At 41.7% G+C, this 23,312-nt stretch overlaps 2 protein-coding genes across 4 annotated transcripts in view; both read left to right on the plus strand.

The window, feature by feature from the left end:
• Positions 1-9,510, plus strand: part of NFXL1 (nuclear transcription factor, X-box binding like 1) — a 52,178-nt gene extending 42,668 nt beyond the window's left edge. The window contains exons 20-22 of the mRNA XM_035111970.3: positions 2,131-2,217; positions 6,895-6,948; positions 7,190-9,510. Coding sequence (XP_034967861.3) covers positions 2,131-2,217; positions 6,895-6,948; positions 7,190-7,363 — 315 coding nt within the window. The 3' untranslated portion in view covers positions 7,364-9,510. The remainder of the gene's footprint in view (positions 1-2,130; positions 2,218-6,894; positions 6,949-7,189) is intronic.
• Positions 9,511-12,589: 3,079 nt separating this feature from the next.
• Positions 12,590-23,312, plus strand: part of CORIN (corin, serine peptidase) — a 142,690-nt gene continuing 131,967 nt past the window's right edge. The window contains exons 1-2 of one of the 3 annotated variants that reach the window (XM_088660908.1): positions 12,590-12,687; positions 18,145-18,254. Coding sequence is in view for 1 of the 3 variants with exons in the window: in XM_035112248.3 (XP_034968139.3) it covers positions 18,732-18,797 (66 nt within the window). In the remaining 2 variants the exon portion in view is untranslated. Of the gene's footprint in view, positions 12,688-18,144; positions 18,255-18,331; positions 18,798-19,709; positions 19,882-23,312 lie in introns of those variants that run through there. The other 2 variants (XM_035112248.3, XM_088660909.1) reach the window with 2 other exon arrangements.

Consider the following 23,312-nt stretch of genomic DNA (forward strand, 5'->3'; position numbering starts at 1 on the left):
ATGTTAGTCCATTTCAGTGTCGGAGAATTTTAGTTTAGCTTCTCCACTGAAATCAATGCGACATAGGAGTGTTGAACACTGGCTGGATCAACCCAAAGAGATGTGGGTATTTTAGACTGGTGTTACCAAGGAAAGGGGAGAGACAAAGAAGGTGAAATGGCATTTGGTGAGGGTGAGATGCCTAACAAAGACACTAGTCCAAGCTCCTCACCCACAAAAGAGTATTAATCTCTCTCCTAGTGTTTGTAACAAGGCTAATGGAATACCCTGAATTTGGCTTGCTTACCCACGTCAGTGAGAAAAGCATATACTTGGCTGGAGTTGTGAAGCGAAGAGTTGTGTAATTTCAGTATGTGAAGAGAAGAGTTTCTTATTCAAAGAGTTTCTTATACCCACATGACATACCAAAAAAAAGACAATCTAAAAAAACAGATTGATAGGGAAACCTTTAACCTCTTAGTCTTTGTAGTACAATTATTGCTTTCACTAGGTTCTCAAGGTTAAACTGTGAATACATGCCTTGAAAAATGTATATTCTAGCCCAGTTTGGATGTAAATTCCCCAGTCCAAGAAATCATGAAGACGAGCTCAAGCACTCCCTTCATGCCCAAATTTAGACCAGGCTTCCTGGTTAAAGTTCAGTTTCCCAATTTGGACATTGGGAGAAATGTGGTTTTAAAAATGAGCAAGTTTGTTCTGAAGCCAGGCAGCAATGAAGAGAAAACTCATTGCTTATTAGCACTTCAACAAACTGTTAGGTTAGAAAGAGAACTGGACTGTTGCTTTGTGTTATGAATCAGTTACCACATATTAAATGTTCAGTGGTGAGAAGTACATTTTGCAAAAGTCTACTTTACTCTTGCTTTCCTACCCAGCAGACTCACAGGGCGGCTTACAAATTTCCATCTGAAACAATCTGAGCTAGATATCAGATGCTTAACTAATTTCATTTATTATTGAAAGAAAAGCAGCTATTCAAATCTCAATGAAATGTAGGATTGTGCTGAATTTTATAAGCATCTGATTTATGTAATTCGTAACCTAAAGCATTAAAGTCTTGTGACAGAGAGAAAAGATTCCTTGGCACTCCCCCCCCCCCTTTAAGTCCTATTTTGGGTATCAAAATTGATGAAATAGTACTTATAGTACTATTTCTTAATGCAGTGTGTTCTCATGAATGCAGAGACTATTAAAAAGCAACATAGGTTTATAATTTAACTATATACTGGTGCAATTCATTCGAAGAAGGAAACGTACGAACCAGTGGCTTATTCTCAGTCCTTTAACTGTTTGGTTTTTTTTGCAAGAACATCAAGGTTTAGTGTCAGTGCTACTTCAAGAAATGACTTCACACATGAAAGTAATTTCTTGTTGTGTTTTTTGGGCTTTATTATACTGCATCCAAGGACACGGGTGGTGCTTTGGTCTAAACCACTGAGCCTCTTGGGCTTGCCAATCGTAAGGTCGGCAGTTCGAATCCACGTGACGGGGTGAGCTTCTGCTGCTCTGTCCCAGCTTCTGCCAACCTAGCAGTTCCAAAGCATACCAACACAAATAGATACATACCTTCCCTGCGGCGGGAAGGTAAACGGCATTTCCATGCGCTCTGGCTTCTGTCACAGTGTCCCATTGCGCCAGAAGCGGTTTAGTCATAACGCCGGCTCCCTCAGCCTGAAAGCGAGATGATCGCCGCAACCCCATAGTTGCCGTTGACTGGACTCAACCGTCCAGGGATCCTTTACCTTTACTTAAAGTGCTTCCGTGTTTGCCCTCCTCTTTCACTTCTTCTAAGGTATAGTTGCCTTATTCCCTTAACATCTGGGGGGCAGTAACTTCCCACCGCCTGAGTTTATTTTGAAGTTATTCATTTGTCCGCCTCCAAAAGTAGTTTGCAAGAGCGTATGTCGTATTTACAAAACACTTGTAACATGAATGTTAGTTATGGTGTGAACGTATCTCGTGATGAGTGTTTTTATTTGTAATTCATTTGCTAGGGGAAGAAAATGGTTTGCAAGCTAAATGGCAGGAGAAGGATTCTTTGGTTGTATAGGAAGCAGTGTTTAGGCGTGTGTGTTTCGTGATCAGATTAATGAAGAAAAGTAATATATTTTGTTTGGACCCTGCTTCTAGGAGCTGCTGTGCAGTAAGGTTCGAGGAGACCTAGTTACGTTAGAATGTGACACAGTATGCAAGGAAATGAAACGGAAAGCTTCTGAGGTAATTTTCCCTTTATGGTTGCAATATATTTTCACTGCTTCAAGAGACTCATGCAGAGTTATTTTCTAAAATTATTGTGCAAGAAATAGAATGCAATTAAATCCAATGTTCCCTGTTCAACAGCTGTTACATGTTAAACTTTGCTTGTTATGTATTGTGGAAAGTTTGTCATCTTGTCTTGCTGTTTATGATAAACTGTTAATACTATGAGTCTCTGCACGTGCTATATTAGAATAATGTTGCTTATGTCTCTTGCTTCCTACCTTTCCTCCCAGTTTGGAATGTTTCTTGAAGACACATTCATTCAGTTGGAGCCCAGGGGGCATGAAATGGGTTGCCCTGCCTTGTTCAGTTTGTTAATTTGAAGTTAGGATAGTGTAATGAATACATCTATTTAAAGTTCCAAAAATCTGACAACTAGTTTAATGCTCATGTGTGCGCACATGCTTCTCTTGATCTCTTACCACTTGATGACTACTTGGCTGGATATGAGAGCAAGTTGCATCAAAAAGAACAAGGAGTTTTGTGGCACTTTAATGAAATTTGTTTTGGCATAAGCGGACTGCAGTCAACTTCATTAGATACATGGTGTTATCCTAACAGTGGAAATTCACAAAGCAGCTGCTGATAAACACAGACATCCTGTCATCAGTAGGCAAATGCACTTAGTGTGCCAAAATATTTTTGTCCGTGTTCAGTCCAGAAGTGATCGCGTTGAACCACGTAGTGTATTATAGTTAAGTTGTTTCATATTGCCATGTCCCTTTGAGTTCCTTGACCCAGGATAGCTAGTCAAAGGTCATTTACAGGGTGTCCTGGGAAGTTGGCATGTTTCACCACTTTTGAATATTGCCATTTCTGATGCCAATTTTGCATGTTGCTTTTGTTGTTGTTATACCCCGCCCATCTGACTAGGTTGCCCCAGCCACTCCAGGTGCCTTCCAACATACATAAAAACATAAAAATTACACATTAAAGTAAGGAACTCTGTTAAGGGATAGAAGAATTGGCATCTTCTGGAGGCATTGGGCCGAAAGCCACATGTGCTTACACAGATAAGAGTATGTGCAACACAGATAAAACATAATATGCAAAGAATGTAATAAGATTTCCACCTGACTTTTTGGTAATGCAAAGAGAAAACAAAGCCATAGATCTGGTGAGGCAATGTATTCTGGATTTAGATTTCCATGAATTGTTTGCAGACATTAATTACATACAACATATCTCCCCTCTACTCAAGACTGGATGTTGAACGTTCTCTTCCACATACGTAACAAAACTTAATCATCCAAAGTGTAAAAGAGTGATTCCCTCAACAGGAATGAATACCTTTCCTTCTGCAGTTAGATCATGACTATTCAGAGGGCAGTTGACTTGGAGGAGCACTGTTATCAGTGTGGACAGCCAGAGTGCTGAAGTGTGGTTCTGTGTAGCTATCCAGGATAGAAATGTACATAGGGTAAAGTGGCTGGGATACAACAACAAAAAAGATGGGGGGGGGGATAAGATATATTGGTCTTCCTACTGACAGCCGAGACCCATCAAATCATATTTGATTTAGCCAGCTTCCTAGCTGCAGTCCTTTGCAGTCCTTTCTATTAAAAAGTAATGGGCCAAATCCCACATGTGATGCCAATGTGATGAATATGGGGGTGAAAGAAAGAGGATGGGGGGAAGCTGGAGGCTACATCTGAGTTAAAAGTACAAACTACGAATATGTGTAGCATTTCCTTTCCTTTGTGTAATATGCTGCTGTTTATTAGTATTGGTGTAGTGTAGAAGGCTGGGTGTCTTGTTTTTTATCATGTTTTTGAACAATTTATTATGCCCAGTTGAGGGCCATTGGCTAACTAAAAAAGACTGGGCAAAAAGTCACGTGTATAATTTTGGCTACCTGAGCATGGGTGAAGGAAAAACTGTAAAAATGCAAATTATGCACGAATGGAGGGGAGTCCTAGAACAGGTGTATGACAGGAGACTGTCAATATTTTGTAGATGGAAAAGAGTTGGAATGTGAAAAAGGAAATGTGTCAGTCTGTCTGCAAGCATAGCATTAGTTTGGTTTGGAAAGAGGGCGACAGATATGACAATGATGATGAATTACATTTGTTTACCACCCTTCATCTGAACAGTATAGGGTGGTTCACAACATAAAAATACAAAATGAGAACACAAAATGCATAATAAAAACAAAACAAGTATACCCCACTCCCACAAACTCTTTATAAAGGCCATAGAATGTTAATCAGCCCAAGGCCTGGTGATAGAGAAACGTTTTTGCCTGATGCCTAAAGGTATGTAATGAAGGAGAACGATGAGACCCAAGGAGAATGTGAGGGAAAGTTTTGGAACTTAATCTGTTCCAGAAGTCCATTCTTAAACCAAAGTGTGCTTTCCCATAGCAACGGAGGACTCAATTTACAAATGGAACACACTCAACAGGAAGCGAAACATGTTCTTATTCCAAGGCAAATTTCACAAAACAAAACACCTACTTCCGGGTTTGCAGTGTTCTTCAAGTTGTTCATAAACTAAGCTGTTCTTAAACCAAGGTACCACTGTACTATTCATGGCTTCTTATAGCACACAATTGTGCTCTTGTTTCTGATTGTGTACAGTTTGCTTCTGTTCAGTTAAGTTGGAATTACTGAAACCCAAAGGCTTCCCGTGTGAAGTATATGGTACAATACAATATATAATTGACCACTAAACGAGCTTCCTTGCCAGAGGACAGGCAGGTGTTATCTCTTTATTTATTACTGTTAATGTTGAACTCAATATATGTGGTTCCTAAGTGGTTTACAAAAGATGTTAAAAACCAAAATACGAGTACTTACCACAAAATAAAGCAGTGAAAAAGTTTCTGCACATAAGAGAGTGTGGTAAATCTCATGGGAAATCCTGCATAAAAAGGGACATGGGAAAGGAAGTATCGTTATCCCCTCCAAAAAAATGCACATGGAAAGGTGTTCCAGAGGCTGGGTTATACCACTGAGATGGCCCACTTCCTTGATGTCATGATGTGGCATTCCACTGATTGCATCCTGAAGATATTGATGATTGGCTTGGGATGTATAAGGGGAGGCAACAAGTCTCAAAATATTATTGTGTCTGTGAAGCTGGGCAGGGAATTTTCAGTTGTGTAGAATAACATGCCCACCATTTAAAATGCTGTGTAGTTTAATTTAAGCTGTTTAATTTAAAGGTGTCTTCACCGTATTCTGTTCAGCGCCTGCTGAAAACAATTCTTGTAAGCCTACCCAGATGCTTAGAAAGTTGAGGTGAATTTTAATTAGTTTTTTGGTATTTTAACATTTTGCATGTTTCAAAGTATTGGAATTTCCCTCCCTTGATTTTCTTGTTTTATCTTTTTGTTAACCACTTTGAGGTTTGTTTTTTAATCAAGTGGTGCATAGATTTTATGGAACAGAAATAGATAAAATACCATATATAATACTGTGCATTTTTTAAAAAAAACCCCACACCAAACTGCTTTACAGTGTCTGTCTCAAAGTAGTTCAGAGCTTGGTGACTTTCTCCTGGTCTCTTAATGAGGTTCCTGGTCAGCTGGCCTGTTCCTCACAACAGTTCATGACTCAAAATTTCATCAACCACACCACAATGAGTTCCTGAAGGAGGAAGAGTCCATAATATACATGTTAACAACATGTTTCAGAATACAGTGGTGCCTCGCAAGACGAATTTAATTCGTTCTGCGAGTCAATTTGTTTTGTGAAAAATTAGTCTTGCGAATCATGGTTTCCCATAGGAATGCATTGAAATTTCTTTTTTTGCCCATAGGAACGCATTAATTTAATTTCAATGCATTCTTATGGGAAACCGTGATTCACAAGATGAATTTTTCGCAAAACGAATTCATCTTGTGAGTCACCATCAAATCGCAAGACGCATTCGTCTTGCGAAAAATTTGTCTTGTAGGGCATTCGTCTTGCGAGGTACCACTGTATTTGGGATCTGAAGTAGAGTGACTCGGGGAAACCTCCACATGCACCTTTGAGGAGCTGTCCGTAGACTACACAATCCAAGTCTAGCTTAACTCAGTATAAGGACATCTCATATATTCACATGAACCCCAGGCAATAGCATATGTTCCAGTTCATATAAATAACAGAGATGTGCAGCTGGGCCCCCTTTGGATATGTTCAACCACATTGTAAGTATTTGCCTGTTCCACACTGCCTTTATTTGAATCCAGATGTTGTCCTATATTTGATCCGTGGTGTTGTGTGGGATCGTTTCATAGCGTTGAATCTTAAGTTTTAAATTGCTTTCATGATTTTAATTGTGAACAGCCTTAAGAGGGCCAAGGCCTTGAAAGGCAATATAAAAATAACTACGTAAATAAATGAACAAAAGTATAATGCTGCTTTCAGCAATTAACAGGGGAGCCAACTTGGACCCCAGGTTATGGGTGCCCAGTGTGTGTGACCTCATGACGTCATGCGCACCCCCCCCCCCAGAACATAACTTCCGATGGCACCGGAAGTCAGGTTCCAAGGTCTTGTGAGTTGCATCGGGGGCCCTGCGGTTTGGGTGCTGAGCACCCACAACAAAAATTTTCTGGGGGCTCAGGCCCCTATAGTTGGTGCCCCTGGCAATTAGTAAGTTGTAGCTTATTATGTGCTAAGCATTATTATTTTTATATTCACACAGATTAAAGAGGCCGAGGCCAGAGCTGCCCTTGAAGAGGAAAAACGAAGACAACAGGTACCCACCTTCTTAGACTTCTGTTAAAACTCTAGGACACTAATCCTACATGTAGTTTGGGCTGCTTAAATTTCAGTGAAGGCAACTGAATGCAGAATGATAAGCTCACAAAATGCTAGTTACAAGTACTATTGTACCATGCATATAAAGTTTTAATATGCAGTATTTTAAGACACAGTTGAGAAAAGATGACCCTTTTACCACATTTATTTTTATAACTTTCTACTTTCCTCCTATCCAGGCTGAGCTGGAGGCTTTTGAGAACAGGCTTAAAGGTCGTCGGAAGAACAAGAGAAAAAAGGACGAGGTTGAAGTTGAACTATCTGCATGGCAAAAATATAAGAACATGATTGTGTTGCCAGTATGTGGAGCTGCTGTGGTAATGCTTGCGTGGTTCATAGCCTACAATGACTAAACTATTCCATTTCAAAACACCTCAATATGATTATAGAAAGTTAACTGCTAAGATGTTGTGATATAAATTAGGATTTAATGTTCAGTTGTACAGGTAGCGACTGATTGGCACGTCAGCGGGGCCCATGTAAAGCCGCCCCACCCTGTTCCATCCCTTTTTATGATGTTTTGGGGTCAGTTCAGGATTGGCACGATACGGTTGTGCACATATCAGGTGCACCTGATATGGTTGCTGCCTGTAGCTCGTTATAATTTTCCTGTTCATTTAAAGAAAGCTAGAACCAACCCCAGATCCTATACTTCACTCCCAAATCAATTTAAAATACTGAGGTGACTCGACTGAAAGTTCTACAATATTGTTGGTTGAACCATGCTAGGCAATTGTGCCAGATTATATTTTTAAAGTCTAATTTGAGAACACCGAGTACCATTCTTGTCAACATCCAGTTGTTTTGTTCCATGCGTGCACCAGATGAGCACTTGGTTTGTGTAGTCATTTTTAACCCCTTGGCAGGTGGAAGCAGGAAATGGATGGTTTGATTCTGTCACAGATGACCATGCCTACTCTCTGTTGGAGGATGCTTAAAACTCTGATCCCGTAAGATGTAGTTCCTATAGCACACATGCACACTACAGCGCGGTCTTGCATGAAAAAGCACCCTTGTTTGGTTCAGATCATATGCAAGGACTGGGTTGTGAATCATGCTGTTATCTGAATAGAAGACAATGTTTTAATGTTTTAATCTTCGCTATATCAATGTGGGTCTTCAAAATAAACCATAAAACCGTTCTTGATGTTGAGCAGTTCTAGTCATACTTTGTCAAATGTATCTTTTAAAATACAATACGGGTGTTCTGTACCTCCAAGATACATTTTTGTTGAATAACATATTTCTAAAGGGAAGTGTCAGATTTTTCTCCAGGACCTCTTGCAAAACTGGTCATGTGCAAGTTGTCAATTTTATTAATGTTTTATTTCAAGGTCTATTTTTTGCTAGTAAAAAGAAAAGAGTATTTAAGGATATTGCTCTCCCTCTGAAATGTAGCTTTCTCGAAGAAAATTTACATCAAATAAATTCGTAGCTGTGTTTGCTGTGTGTAAAGTGGCATTCACAATTTAGAAAACAGTGTATGTACATGTGGCAAGTTAATTATTTCAGGTGTGCAGATATGTAGAAGAAGATGAAATGTTGTCTTAAGCAGATGCTCTCAGAGCTGGAATTTAAATATCAAATCAAGTAGCAAATGTCCTAGCTAACCTGTTCAATGTTTCTGTTTACAAATTGACACCCTTGCTTTCAATCCTTCAAAGTGAACAATAAACTTTACTCCTGAACTACTTTTGTATTTAATTATATAGTGACTATTGTCACATCAAATGAGGGAGTGCAAGTTCTTCTGACTTGCTTGCTAGTTCTTAAAATGCTAAATAAATATTACTGATTATTAATTTCCTATCTAAATTTGGTCTTTGTAAGAATTTCCTAAATTCTTGGGCGAACATCCCAGGTGAAGTCTGGTAGGAATGCCTTTTGGATACCTTCAAACAATCTGAAATTGATATTTTTGCATATTTCCAGCAGTGGGTCTTATCTACTTATGACTATTATGCATAGGATAAAAATATATTCACTGTTCAGGGATATTTTTATCAGAAGTATGCTGGCAAATTCTAAAACATTCTTTGGAAAGGAAAACCACAAAATATTGTAACTTTGGACTTGTTATATTTACTAAAGAGTACAGTTATTTTTGTTTTTCCATTGCTTTAAGAAAGTAACTTGAATAAATCCATCCTGCAATTGTACATTTTTAGAATTCTAACTTGGTCAGCAGCTCACTTCCTAGCCACATGAATAATTGATACTAATATCACTTTAGGTTGTCAGATTTCACTTTTAGGATATGTTAGCATGAGTCATTTATTTTTGTACTGTTGCAACAAAAAAGAGAAAATCCGTCTGTCAATGTAGATAAATAGTGTGAAAACTGATACCTGTTTGAGTCTTACTATGTATTATGTGTGTTAATAAATCAGCATTCTCTTGGTTTGAATGTTGATGAGATTTGTTAGCTTCTCAACACAAATAACTGGAAAGCTAAAAGGTTTTCGCTACTTCAGCACTTGTATTAAAACATTTGTCTTTATGTGTAAATGTACCTTCATTTGAAAGAGAGTTGCTCCTTTAATGTTTTGTATGTTCAACTGAGTGGAAGATGAGAAAAGCACGCAGAATTTAAGTGTGGGGTAAGGCCTTCAGAATCACTTCCCATTTCTTGATATAAATGAGAGGAGGGGAGCATAGCTCAATTAGCAGAGCTATATACTTTGCACTCAGGACATACCAGGTTTGGTCTCTGGCATCACCAGTTGGAAAGATCCCAGTTTGCACAGGATATGAAAGACCACTTCCTGAGATTCTGGAGAACCATTTCCTGTCAGACAAATCTGGCATGGTATGTGGCAGATTTCGATGTTATGGCTACCACCAGGTCTTCCGCACCATGAAATAACATATTTTTGAACTGGGCGTTCAGTTCAATATAGCATCTAGAAAATCTCAGCCTTCATCTCTTGATAACGTTTCTAAACTATATGACTATAAACATCAGAGCTGAAAGTGCGTGAAAAGTGCTGGTGAAATCATAGGAATTGTAGAGTTGGAAGGGACTGCGAGGGCCACCTAGTCCAACCCACAGCAACGCAGGAATCTTTTGCCCCATGTAGGGCTGGAATCCACAACCCGGAGATTAAGAGTCTCATGCTCTACCGACTGAGCTATGCTGGCTTGGGGCAATGGTGGTGAGTTGACTGGATAGTGCTCATTTAGATGGAGTTTCCTTTTATAGCAGTAGCTCTTTTGCTTCTCAAGGCCAGCAGAATAAATTATACAAAATTAAGTAAATATAAATGTGTTCATAATTTTTATAATTTTACACATCTCAGAATTCCGTTTTTCTAAATTTAGGAATTCCCTGCGTTAGAGATGGATAAGCAGAAGCTAAGAAAATCAGTGGTCTTGCAGGTATCGTATTGTGTGTTTGCCAGTTGTATGTTTCACATACCTAAATAACAATAAAAGATAGGCCTGTGATGAGTTTTCAAGAAAGTGGGGGAGCGGGTAGTGATTCACAACACAGTAAACATGACTAATAGTCTAAACTGGAAAAAGAGATCAGTCCAAATATTCCACATTAGTCCTAAATCCAATTTGGCTACCCCTATACTTCCTTGTGACATCACTTTTTATTCAGAAACACTTAGAACTAAAGCTTGAATCATTTAGGCTTATCTAGATTCTTCAGTGTTTCATTCAGTAAACATGCAAATTTGCAGATTTTCCAGATGACTTTGCCTATATTCACACTTTATTTATTTACTGGACTTAGTAGTCACTTTTGTTTACATAATGTAAAGGGTGACTTGCAGTATAATACAGAAATGAAAATTAATATAAAGCTAAAACAAAGTAAAAGCTAAACACACACACGTATATAAGAACCCATTGAAAGAGGCTGCAGTGTATAAACTTTCCAAGTTAAAGGTGAAAAGCCTGGCTGAAAAGAAACATTTTCTCTGGCACCTGAAAATAGCCATTCCGTAAGCAGGAAGCCACCATTGAAAAGTTGTATTCCTGTGTTGCTACCTCTGGATAGAGTTTGGAGAGGGCACACAGAATGCAGGATCTGGATTGGTTAATGCTGGGACAGGTGGTCCATGAGGTATCAGGGCCCTGAGATGCCTAACACTTTATAAATAAAAACCAGCCCTTTGAATTGAGACTGGAAACTGATTGGTAGGCAATACAGTCTTGCCAGAATTGGTTTTCTATGCTTAGACCGTCTTGCCCTGTCCTCAGTCTGTCAAATCCTGCACCACCTGCAGTTTCTGAAACCATCTTCAAAGTTGGCCCTGTGTACAACACATGACAACAGAGGTTAGGCTGCCCCTGTCCAGATGAGTGTGCAGATTAGCCACCAGGTAAAGTGGATGCAGGGCTCTTGCATCATGGAAGCCACTTGAGCCTCAGGTGACTAAAGGTTCCAGCATTACACCCAAACTGCACACTTGCTACTACAGAGGGAGTATAATCCCATTCAGAGCGGGGCACTTCCTACGCATCCAGTCTAGGGAACCACCCACTTACAGTGCCTCAGTCTTGTCTGGATTGAGCTTCAGTTTATTGGCTCTCATAAAGTCCACTATAGAGGAAAGACATTGTTTCAGCACTTCCACTCATGGCCACACCTGCAGATGTAAAGGAGAAGGAACAGCTGTGGGTCGTCAGCATATTGCTAACATACTCCAAAACTCCAGCTGACACCACTTAGCAGTTTCATGTAGATGTTGTATATTGGTTATATATGCTTCAGCATTTTAACTTGACTCTCTTGTCCCAGCCAGAAGTTCAGATCTCCTCTTCAGCTAATGAACCTTTTGCAATAATAAGTATTTGAAATGTGATTATGCCAACTGTCTTCTTTACCTGTTGTTTACTGATGCATTGTTCTCTCCCAATTGTGAACTCAGTGGTCAAGTATCTACTAGTTTAGGAACAGAACAGGGCCACCCAAAAACAAAGTAGTAGTTTGCACATTGTTGGAGTGTGCTAGAAGATATGCAAAAGTATATGACTTTGCAAACTAACAGAAAAACTCAAAAGGAGGCTGACAAGAAGCTGTGAGCTTCCAGGGTATCTGGCAGGAGTGAGGAACCCACTGGCTGGAAGTTTTAGTTCAACAATGTCAGAAGGCTAAAGGCTCCCCACACTTTAGAAGAGTCATCTAGTCTAACCCTCTGCAATGTAGGAATCTCAGCTAAAGCATCCATGTTGTCTGCAAATTTGATGAACATTCCTTCAATTCCTTCGTCCAAATCGTTTTATAAAGATGTAGGACAACAACAACAGGCCCAGGACAGAACCCTGCGGCACGCCACTTATCTCTTTCTTTTCCAGGATGATGAGGAACAGGACCAGTCAGAGGCAGCAACATATTGCAACATAGATTTGGCAGGCCCCAATCTATTTCTGTGCTGCCTCCTCAAAATAGGCTTGAGGCAGCTTTAAGAAAAATAGTCAAAACAACATCTTGGTATAATATATTGCCATGGCAGTTCTTGCCTCATTTACAAACATGCATTATAAAAGGCTTAGTTGTACAGTGGTACCTCTAGTTACGGACTTAATTGGTTCCGGAGGTTCATTCTTAACCTGAAACTGTTCTGAACGAGAGGCGTGCTTTCACTAATGGGACCTCTTGCTGCTGCCGTTCTGCTGGCACACGATTTCCGTTCTCATCCTGGGGCGAAGTTCTCAACTCGAGGTAACTCTTCCAGGTTAGCGGAGTTTGTAACCTGAAGCGTTTGTAACTTGAGGCGTTTGTAACTCGAGGTACCACTGTATTTTGGAATGGCAAAGCATTGTAGTTTGGCCAGACAGTTGAAAGCTGGAGTACATAACAATTAGAAAATTGTGAGGGTGGCACCAATAATCCCAGGTACAAAAGAGGCAGCATAGTCCAAGAAGAGGAAGAATGTTTAATCCAAGACCTACGGGGTATTAGTGCTTATGGACCTGGTTATTTGTTTTGACTGTGAATTATCTGCCTTTTGATAGACTCCTAGAATACTGAATTATGGCATATTGTTTTTTAGTGGTTTTATATTTTGTGCCCCATCCTAAGGTCACTTGTTGATGAAAAGTGGGCTAAAATATTTCAGATAAATGTGACTTACTCTAAAATGGGGCTGGGGAATCCAAAGGTACAGTTAAATAGAAATACTTTCCATTGGCAGAATTAAGCTTAAATTATAACGGTTCTGTTAGAATTCCATGCCACTTGTTTAAAAAAAGAGAAAGACCTAAAACACAATCTTCAGTTTTGCTTTTTTCTTTCTTCCTGAAGATGTAGGTGGTGGACTTTAAATGTACAGTATTTGGATTTGTATGCAGTAAACTTTGAAGGTTTTAGCCTCTTTTAGAGAGTAATATCTCTATGAAGGGAATTCCAGATAGTTGGCTTCCACAAGGGAGGAGTGCATCATAAGGCAACCTGGGAAAGGCTTTTCCAGCTGATCTTAATAGAAGATCAGCTGTTCCTATGGGGGACATGTTTAAATACAGTGGGCTTGGGATGTAAAGGTGAAAAACACCTTGAATGGCCTGCCAATGCCAACATAGTGAAGTGATGACTGGGTGGGTTTTTTTAAAAAAAACTTCCCATTTAGGGAGAGTTGGGCTTGGCAATGTCACAAGGCTACACAAATTCCAAGACACTTTGTGGTTTTAATTGGTGACTTCGGTACTAGAAAATGTTATTCCCCTAACCCAGTATGCTTTAAAATTTTATTGGTTAATGTTCCTACCAAAAAATTTAAAAAAATGTGATTACAACATAATTTATTAATACACATGGTTTGTTATTGGAGGATGGATGGCGGCTAACGGATTGAGGTTGAATTCTGACAAGACAGAAGTACTGTTTGTGGGGGACAGGAGGCGGGCAGGTGTGGAGGACTCCCTGGTCCTGAATGGGGTAACTGTGCCACTGAAGGACCAGGTGCGCAGCCTGGGAGTCATTTTGGACCCCCAGCTGTCCATGGATGCACAGGTCAATTCTGTGTCCAGGGTGGCTGTCTACCAGCTCCATCTGGTACGCAGGCTGAGACCCTACCTGCCCGCGGACTGTCTCGCCAGAGTGGTGCATGCTCTGGTTATCTCCCGCTTGGACTACTGCAATGCGCTCTACGTGGGGCTACATTTGAAGGTGACCCAGAAACTGCAATTAATCCAGAATGTGGGAGGTAGACTAGTGACTGGGAGTGGCCGCCGGGACCACATAACACCGGTCCTGAGAGATCTATACTGGCTCCCAGTACATTTCTGAGCACAATTCAAAGTGTTGGTGCTGACCTTTAAAGCCCTAAACGGCCTGTATACCTGAAGGAGCGTCTCCACCCCCATCATTCAGCCCGGACACTGAAATCCAGCACCGAGGGCCTTCTGGAGGTTCCCTCATTGCGAGAGGTGAGGTTGCAGGGAACCAGACAGAGGGCCTTCTCGGTAGTGGCACCCACCCTGTGGAACGCTCTCCCAGCAGATGTCAAGACAATAAGCAATTATTTTACTTTTAGAAGACAACTGAAGGCAGCCCTGTTTAGGGAGTTTTTAATGTTTGATGCTGTACTGTTTTTAATATTCAGTTGGAAGCCGCCCAGAGTGGTGGGGTATAAATAATAAATTATTATTATTATTATTATTATTATTATTATTATTATTATTGGTTATCTGGAGCCAGAAATACAATTGCATTCTACCTGTAAAGTAGCTGTGCTGGTTCGGTTCAAATTCAATGAGCCATGAATATCTTTTAAATGTGGGTGCTTCTGAAAAATAAATAAAATGGTACATTAATAAGCCATCCTGTGTTTTACAGCTGGTATTGCAGGAGTAGAATGTCAGAATATTGTATTATCCCACTACAACCGTAGGAGGCATTATTTACTTGGGAGCATGGGAATGTCCTGGCTTTGGGGGCATGCAAAGAAGTTATCACTGTAATGCCAGAAGTGATGTGCAGTATGAGTACTGAGTCAGTAACACTACTACAGTATCTACTGTGACCATGGCATTCTTCCTGTACTTTCTGTTATCTCCCTCTCCTATGACTCATTCATTGTAGGTAAGCGGAGCATGTAGACAGTGACTATAGGATTTTCATTTGACTCCTCCAAGGCAAACTGTGTGCTTCTAGGTACAGCACCTATATTGACTGGTGTGTATGTGTCTTTATTTGTTTGGGCTAGCTGCTGCTTTGGTGTTGGTTCATATCCATAGCTAACTACATTTCAAGTGTTATAATTTCAAAGAGCATACAGTGGTACCTCGACTTACGAACAGCTCGACAACCGAATTTTTCGACTTATGAATGGGGGTAATGGCTGCGCGCTTATGAATGCCTCGACATCCGAAAACAAACCGTGGCGGTTTTAGATAGGGATTTTTCGACTTACGAATTTTTAGATAGGGTTGCTTCGACTTACGAATTTTCCCGTTTTCAATGCATTCCTATGGGAAATCGGGTTTCCAATGGCGTTTTTCGACTAACGAATTTTTCGACTTATGAAGGTGCCTTCGGAACGTATTAAATTCGTAAGTCGAGGCACCACTGTACTCATAATCTAAAAAAAGTTGTTTTAGAAACTTTTTTTTTCATGGTTTGAAGGCCATGTTTGGATCCTTGACAGGTTGCATGTGCCCTGCAGACTAGGTGTTTCCCAACCCTGAGAACCAATATGGTAGTTGTGAACTCTCAAGCCCTTGCTTTCTACAGCCATGTAACTTACTGTATGCCAAATTATCTAGGGCTTACATGCTGGTTAGGATTATAAAATGGTCAACACTGCTCCATATGGAGTTTATAGAAGAGCAAAGTGAACAAGATGGATAATCCAGAAGTCATCTCAGATTACTAAAGTGCTTCCTCCTGTTAAGCGTTATCCTGTACAATTGTGGTTCTTGACATTTTTTCAACAGTTCTGACAGGGAAGAAAAATGATGCAGAGAATAAAGTCAGAAACTATGTTAATAAATGACATTTTCCCCATGAGCATTTTCAAAGTCAATATTTATCCTTCTCTTAAGGAGTCTCCAAAGGACACAAAGAATCGTTCAAGATTAATGTGGCTGATTTTCCCTGTGGAACTATATTGTAAGGGGACAGATCCTTATTCTCCATGTCATATTGAAGCCTACCACTGTACCTTTTAAAATTTGGGGTAGGAGTTGGGTCACTACAGTAAGATATCCCATTCATGAGTGTATGTTCTCTAGGAGGCGTGAAGAAACAGGCATGCCACTTCAGATTTTAATATGATAGCACAGTTGCAATCAGGGGTACCAACTTAAATAAAATAGGGGGTGGAGTAAGCCCCGCCCTGCATAATTGGATCACATGATGTGGTGCATGGACACGATTTGAATGGCAATGCCCTACAACTTTGGGGGCCTCTGCCCAGTGGTGGAGGAATCCTCTCCAGCCCCCGGGGCGGGACGCTGAGGGGCAGGGCAAACCACCCGGTGACGCACACACAACGTCTGTTCGGACTGCGCACACGTGGCGACCATATGGGATGCCGCACGTGCGCACTTGGCGCCCATACTGACTGTGCACGCCCCCGGCCGCTCTACAGCTGGGGGGAGGGAGGGGCCATCTTGTCACACACACCCGTGGGACCTGGGGCAGCCCGCCCCCCTCACTTCGTACCCCCCTACCTCCACCCCCTCAAATGTTTTATGGGGGGGGGTAAATACCCCTTGGCCCCTAGGAGTTGTCTCCTATGGTTACAATGTTCAAATTTTCACTCTTAGATATATTCAAGATTACATTGCAATACAGGCAACCCACAATTTTCACAGGGGTTACGTTCCAAGGCATCGCGTGTTTAAGTGAAATCATGTGAATTTGAAACTCCATTGAAAAAGCCTGCAAACACTCCATTCCGCCTCTTTTTGTGACGTTTCTGGGTCACTTCTGGGTTCGGTATGATGCACACGTGCACAGTTGCGCACATAAAAGGTTGAAACAGTTGTCGTATGTGCCTTTGGCCTGCATACTTTCTGTATTATTGTCACTCTGTGTAGCTAGTTCATAGTGATGTTTCTGAAAAGTCATCTCACTTGCAAGAGGGTGCTAGTCGTGAGAGATTTGGACCGATACTTCTGCCTGCCTATCCAGCATTTCATTGGTACTTGCTGCCTAATTCTGTAGACAAAAGGCAAAACATTCCCAAAGCATAGGGAGCTACATAAGGTCTTTCACATATACACAAATAACCCAAGCACTAAGATCTTCCACTGGGACGCAGTACCACCACCATTGTCATAGGCTAAGAAGGCAGCAACGAACAAGTCTTGCTCATCTGTGGCACTGTGGTTGCATAACTTTATCCTGAATGAGACTCACCTAGTGCCCACTGCACTATATTTTAAGACACTGGCATTTATTTTTGCTTCAGTTGCCGTTTCAGTTTGTACTGTTCATTATTTGTTTGTGACTTTTAAGTGGCCTATTTTGTTTTGTTTTGAAATGTGCCAATATAACTGTGGCCTAAATATTATGAAGGGTGGCATACAAATACCTTAAACAAATGCATACTCATGCTAAACTTTGGATTTAATTTGTGGTACGTCTGTCAAATAGGTTGTCAGTCACTGTTTTAATCCCATTTGAACTAAGTTAGTATTATGTGCAGGCACTAACTCCTACCAGTAAGTATCTTAGACCTATTCCACACAGCAACCCCAATAGCAAAGAATTTACTGTGGGGAAGAAAGCTGTGTGGTCCAAAATGTGCTCCCAGCTCTTACAAAAGTGTGTCACAGTTACAGGTAGGTAGCCTTGTTGGTCTGAGCAAGAAAAGGTGTGGATTTTATGCGATTGTTAGGAACCTACTGAGAACTTTAAAAGCGACAACCAAAAACCACGAACAGTCCCGTGAACAGGCCTCACTTTGTAGTTCATCTCCTTATGGTCCGTGAGGTCTATCCACTACAGTACCTGCGTTCAGAGTATTTTTCTCTGCTGCAGCTAAAATCGGAGCCAACAGCATTCCACCACCGGAGCTGGCTTTTAGAAAGAAAGAAAACTTTTGTTGAAAGAGATTTATATAAGCCTCGCCACGTCCAACTCGTACTAAGTACAACTTAATACTGTTTCATAAGGAGAAGGGGGTGCTGCTGGGCAGGAGGGTATTGAGGAAAGAGTCGTCTCTTTCCGCAGGGTCGCCGGTGGACGAAGGAGTAGCCTGCCTAGCTCTCGACAGGAGCGAAACTCCTGCTTTCCTGGCGTCGGTGCTTCGACTTGGCGACTGAAGACGACCAAGGCAGCAGGTACGCGACAAAGGTGCGAGGGACAGAGGTAGCGAGAGCCACGTCGCCTTTAAGGCTGACATGTGACAGTCTCCTGCTCTCATTTCGCGGGGTCTCTTTTGGGGTGCGGGTGGGTACGCGTCCTGAAGACGAGGTGGCTTCGAGTTCTCCATCTCCGCACGCCCTTTCTCATCCGTTCCGCCCTTGGCACAGGTTCCCCGGGCTCTCCTCTTCCTCCGAAGCTGGCTGCCTTGTCGAAAGAGAAGGGGCGGGCGGGGGCGATGGGTGGCTTTCTCCTGGAGTTGATTCTGATCATCATGGGGAGGGGTTGGGTGTGGATTTCTTAACGGACAAAATGCCGAGCCACCCCCACTCGGAAGGAGCCTGCCTGCCTGCCTACCTACCTACCGTGGGGGCACTCCGCAGCCGTGACGGTGTGCTTTGCAGCCAAGGCGCCGAGAGACCCATAGCCAAGGAAGGTGGCGAAGGAGCCGGAGCATGTTGGCGCTGCAGCCGCTCCCTCCGGAAGAAGAGCGCTACCGGCAGGTCCTTGGCAATCAGCGGGTAAGACGAACGCGGCTCCAGCCTCCAGCGGCGACCTTTGGCCACTTGGCGCAGCCCGAGCCTAATGCTGTAGATAGAGACAGGCAGCCGGGGAAGGAAAACCCTTCTAGAAAAATGCTAGGATGGCAGCCTCGCGCGCTCTGCTGAAGCGCGTACGCTGCAGCTGATGGAAAAGCTCTTCCGGTAGATCCGAGCCTGAAGCTACTACCACTAATTTGCGTCTTTCTCTTTTTAAACATCGCGGGTAGTTTCTCGCACCTTTGAAGCCGCTTTGACCCCAGGTAGGGTCAACACGTAACGGTAGATTTCCTCCACTCTTTCTTAATTATGCCCAGAGTGGAGTTTTTAATCGGGTGTGGGGATTGTAGATTATAGAAGCGGGACTTGTTCCAGATTAAATAAAGATGACCTTTTGCGCTTTCACACGGTCCAATTGAAGCGCGCGTTTAAAGATTAAAGTGTGAATGCAACGTTGACTGCGTGTACTACGAACTCTCACAAAGATTGGACGCAGCTCCCTGCAAAGTGGACGCTCGCAGGAAGCCGGAGTTTGCCGCCCGGTAATGTTTGGAATAGGCCCGTGAGAGGAGGAGGTAGAAAGCGATTTTCCATGGGAGTCATTTGCCTAGAAACGCGCTTCCTCTGTTGTTCTAACCAATCCCAATCTCTAATTTGAAGCGAGAGGTTACCGTGCCACTTGCTGGAGACATTATTTATCTTGACTCTAGGAATAAACGCCAAACTCTTGCAAACTAAACAAATATTAATCGGTCGCCTAACCGGGGAAGTGGTTTCGCTGCGTCGTCTTGTACTTATCCCTAGTTCGTGCGTCTGCCTGGCCATTTAAACACACTCAAGCACACGGGTGGGGGCCTTTGGGGCGCGTTTAAGCGTACAGGAATGACACGGGGCAGTGTGTAGCCGGCTAGAAGCCGCGATTGGTTCCCGACTCCCTCCGTCCTTTCGCTTCTTGTGGGGAGGCAAGTGGCCGCGCGTCTTCTGGTGGCGCTGAAACCAGCAAGCCACCAGGAGGTCCAGTTATTAGTCAATAAGCAGGTCGCTGTTGGAAAGCTGCGGTCCCTAGGTACGTCTGTCCTGCTACAGCAGTCGCAAGCATGGATAGTCTGGTCTGGGAAAAGCGCGGGGGGAAATGCGAAACAAACTGATTTTTACTGTGTCACGGTGAAGTCTCTGGACAAAGTAGCGCTTGCAACAGGTTTGCGCGTTGCGCCCTGGGTTGAGCGGGAGCTGCTGGGACTGCCTTGGGAAAGCAGAACGGGTTTTAAGGAGAATTTTGTTTACTAGTTTGCAGGTTGTAGACAGGAGCCGTGGTGTCTGGACTCTTCCTTTCTTCAGTGGGACAAAGAGATCAGAACAAAACTGATCTGTCATCTGAGTTAGTTTTTGCTCGTTCTCCCTCTCCAATTCACTTAATTCTTCGGGAGGACTGATCCGCTGAGATACTTGGCTTTTCTTTTGTAGCGTTGTATTTCCAAAACCAGCCTTTTCTCTCCAAAAACCTTCACCCGCAGTGAGCGTGGCTCCAGGGTTTAACAAAGCACAGAAAAAGGGGTTATCGTGTTCCCTATTTCCGTAGCGCCTTCAGAATACAAAGTGATTTATGTAAGTCTTATGTCAGTCCGCTTTTTCTTCTCTCTTTCCAATAGAGAGTCAGCAACAAGAGTAATTCCTAATTTCCTAAGAGGTGAACAGTTGCACGTAGCAAAACAAACTAAAGCGGAAAATGGGTGAGTTTGTTAGTGCTTGTTTTCACCCAGCCGCTTATGTCCAATTAAGTTGGCAACAGATACCGGTAGTTCCCGATCAATACCTTAAACATCATAGGTTGGAAAGGACCTGCAAATCACCACCTGATTTTGACATTTAACTGCTTCCAATCACAGAACACTCTAACAGCAATGCTTAAAAACATTCCTGAACCACAAAGGACCTTAAAGAAATATGGTACAATGCAGGCTTCTTCAGAAGCAAGTTCCACCAAGTTTGGTGAGGTTTGCACTTAAGTAAGGGAGAAATCCTATTCAGTTACAGAAGTTCCACTGAGTGTAACTGCATTTTCTTTTGAGGAGACAAGTATAAGCTTGCACAGAAAGTATGCTCAGACCACATATATACTGCCACTTTCCTGCATTTGACTGAAGTTTTAGGTCCTCATACAAACAAGTGGTTTCTTCAGATACCCAAATAATGCTTGGATCCACAACTCTTCAAACAATCTGGTCCAACCAACTTCAGTGACAAATGAATCTTCATCAAATCTAAATAGTGTTATGAGTTTGTGGGTGCCAGACTCCTATGATCCTAGCAAGTGTTAAAAGCTAATCAACCCAGGCTAGCTTCCTGATGAGATAATTGCCTGGGTGATCCAGCCATTGAGAGAACAGAGGAAAGGGGGCTCTGTGCCAGATGGCAATTGGGTAGGGGCCCTTCTTCAACTTTTAGTTAGAAGGACAAAGCCTGAGTTGGAGGGTAGAGTTTGCTGTGATATATGACCTGGAAGAAAAAGCTGCAGGCTGGAAAGGCAGAGAGAATATCGGCTGATTTCTGCTTGAATCCAAGGTTGCAGCTGTGGGAGGACCAAGACCCTTTTGGTGTTAATGTTGTCAACCCCTCCATCATTGGCTCAGGTTGTATATATGTGTAAATGAACTGTAAAATACAGAGACCACAGTCACTGCTGTGCCTCATTCACAAAAGGAAACACCAACCCTGAGTGCCTGGAACCCCGGAATCTCTCACTAACTGCTCAGAGATTGGGGTGGTGTGCAACGATACTTTTGGTCCGTCTGAGGTCCACTGCATAGCACGCATAACAGATTCAGACGCTATAATGTTTATGGTAGCAGCAGCAGTACTTGTATAACTGATTTTCCCCATGAATATATGTTAATAATTAGGGGTAAGAGGAGATAAAGGGATACCTTCTTATTTGCATCCCATATCTATGTGACTTCCCAATATAGAGGAGCTGCCAACATATTATTTTACTTGCTTCTTTCTACAAAAGTTTCAAAGTGGTGTACAAGAATACAGACTATACAAATGTAAATGATAGAAATGTAGCATTTAAAATTAGCAATAACAAGTTAATTAGGCACTAATAATAATTAATAAATGAAATTATCCTCTCCACGTACAGCACAAGATTGATCACCCAAAAATCCTGCTTAAATGAACATAAAAACCACAACAGTATTAATACTCAAATGCCTACAGTTTGGTTTTAAGCACTTCATTGGGCACTTCCCTGGGGACAGCATTCAACAAATGAGGGGGCTGCCACCCCAAAACTGTTTTCTCTTTGCTACTCTATAAACTTCTCTGGGGAGAGGCTGTAGAGTTCTTGGTGGTTCATAAAGTTTTGTAGGTTAAAAACAACACTTTGAATTGGACAATGTGAGTCTTAAAGCTTCATGCACCAAAATAACTTTGGAACAAAGAAGTCATTGGTACCTTTGCTTCATTCTCTATGTGGAATCTTTTCTGTGACTGAATGAAGCTTTCCTATCTTGTTTATTTTAAAAGTATCGTTTTCTCCTGTAATGGAACCATTCAAATTGATAGCACTCTTTCTTGCAGGAGTATCTTATGAATGACTGAACCAAATTAAATTTCCCAGAACTGAAACGTATGCGATCACTCCAATTTGATAAAACCATGTTCTGGAATTTTGCCAGGTCTGGTGTTTTTTTCCAGTCCATCTGTTGAGGGAAGTCTGAACTACAGTTGATAAAAAGTAAATTCAAGAGTTATTTGTGCAAGATGTTGATTTTTAGCCCTGCAGTTTATGTCTTTAAACATCACCTCAATCCATTCCCAGTTTTAAATAATAAATATTTTCCTTTCTGGATCAGAATACTTCTGCAATCTACCCCAGAGGCCATTATAGTTTTTATGGGAAATAAGTAGCCAGTCCTCATTGGAGCTGCCCACACTCTTTTTATCCCAAAGAGGAAACACATTCCTCCACACTTGGCCTGGCAAATCAAGCAGTGAATAACAACCTTTTATCCTTTCTTATGCTTCCATAACAGTTTGCAACTGTACATTGTTTATTCACTTGGCAGTAAGGAAGTCTTTTATCACTTAGAAGGTGTCGGCAAACAGCATATGGAGGGCTATCCTTGAGCTGGAGTAGTTTCACTGAATGTTGTGGAATTATTCCAAAGTCTGAGTATTAAAGCCAAAATAATATTAATAATCACCTGCCCTGGGATCTGCAGTCAACTTGAAAGCATTTAGATGACAATGTAGTGATTAGTAGAAGCCAGGATAGATTTGCTAAGAATAAATATTGTCAGGCTAATCTTACCTGTTTTTAAAAATTGGGTTACTAATTTAGTAATTTTGGAATGTTGTGGATGTATTTTTTTTATTTCAGCAAATATTTGGCAGTGTTCCCTATTCTATTCTGGATAACCAAACTAGTTAAATGTGATATAGAATTGGTTGGAAAACCAAATTCAATAGCGATCATCAGTGGTTCCTCATCAA

The sequence above is a fragment of the Zootoca vivipara genome, chromosome Z1 (genome assembly GCF_965207765.1).
Source record: "Zootoca vivipara chromosome Z1, rZooViv2.hap1.1, whole genome shotgun sequence".
Lineage (NCBI taxonomy): Eukaryota > Metazoa > Chordata > Lepidosauria > Squamata > Lacertidae > Zootoca > Zootoca vivipara.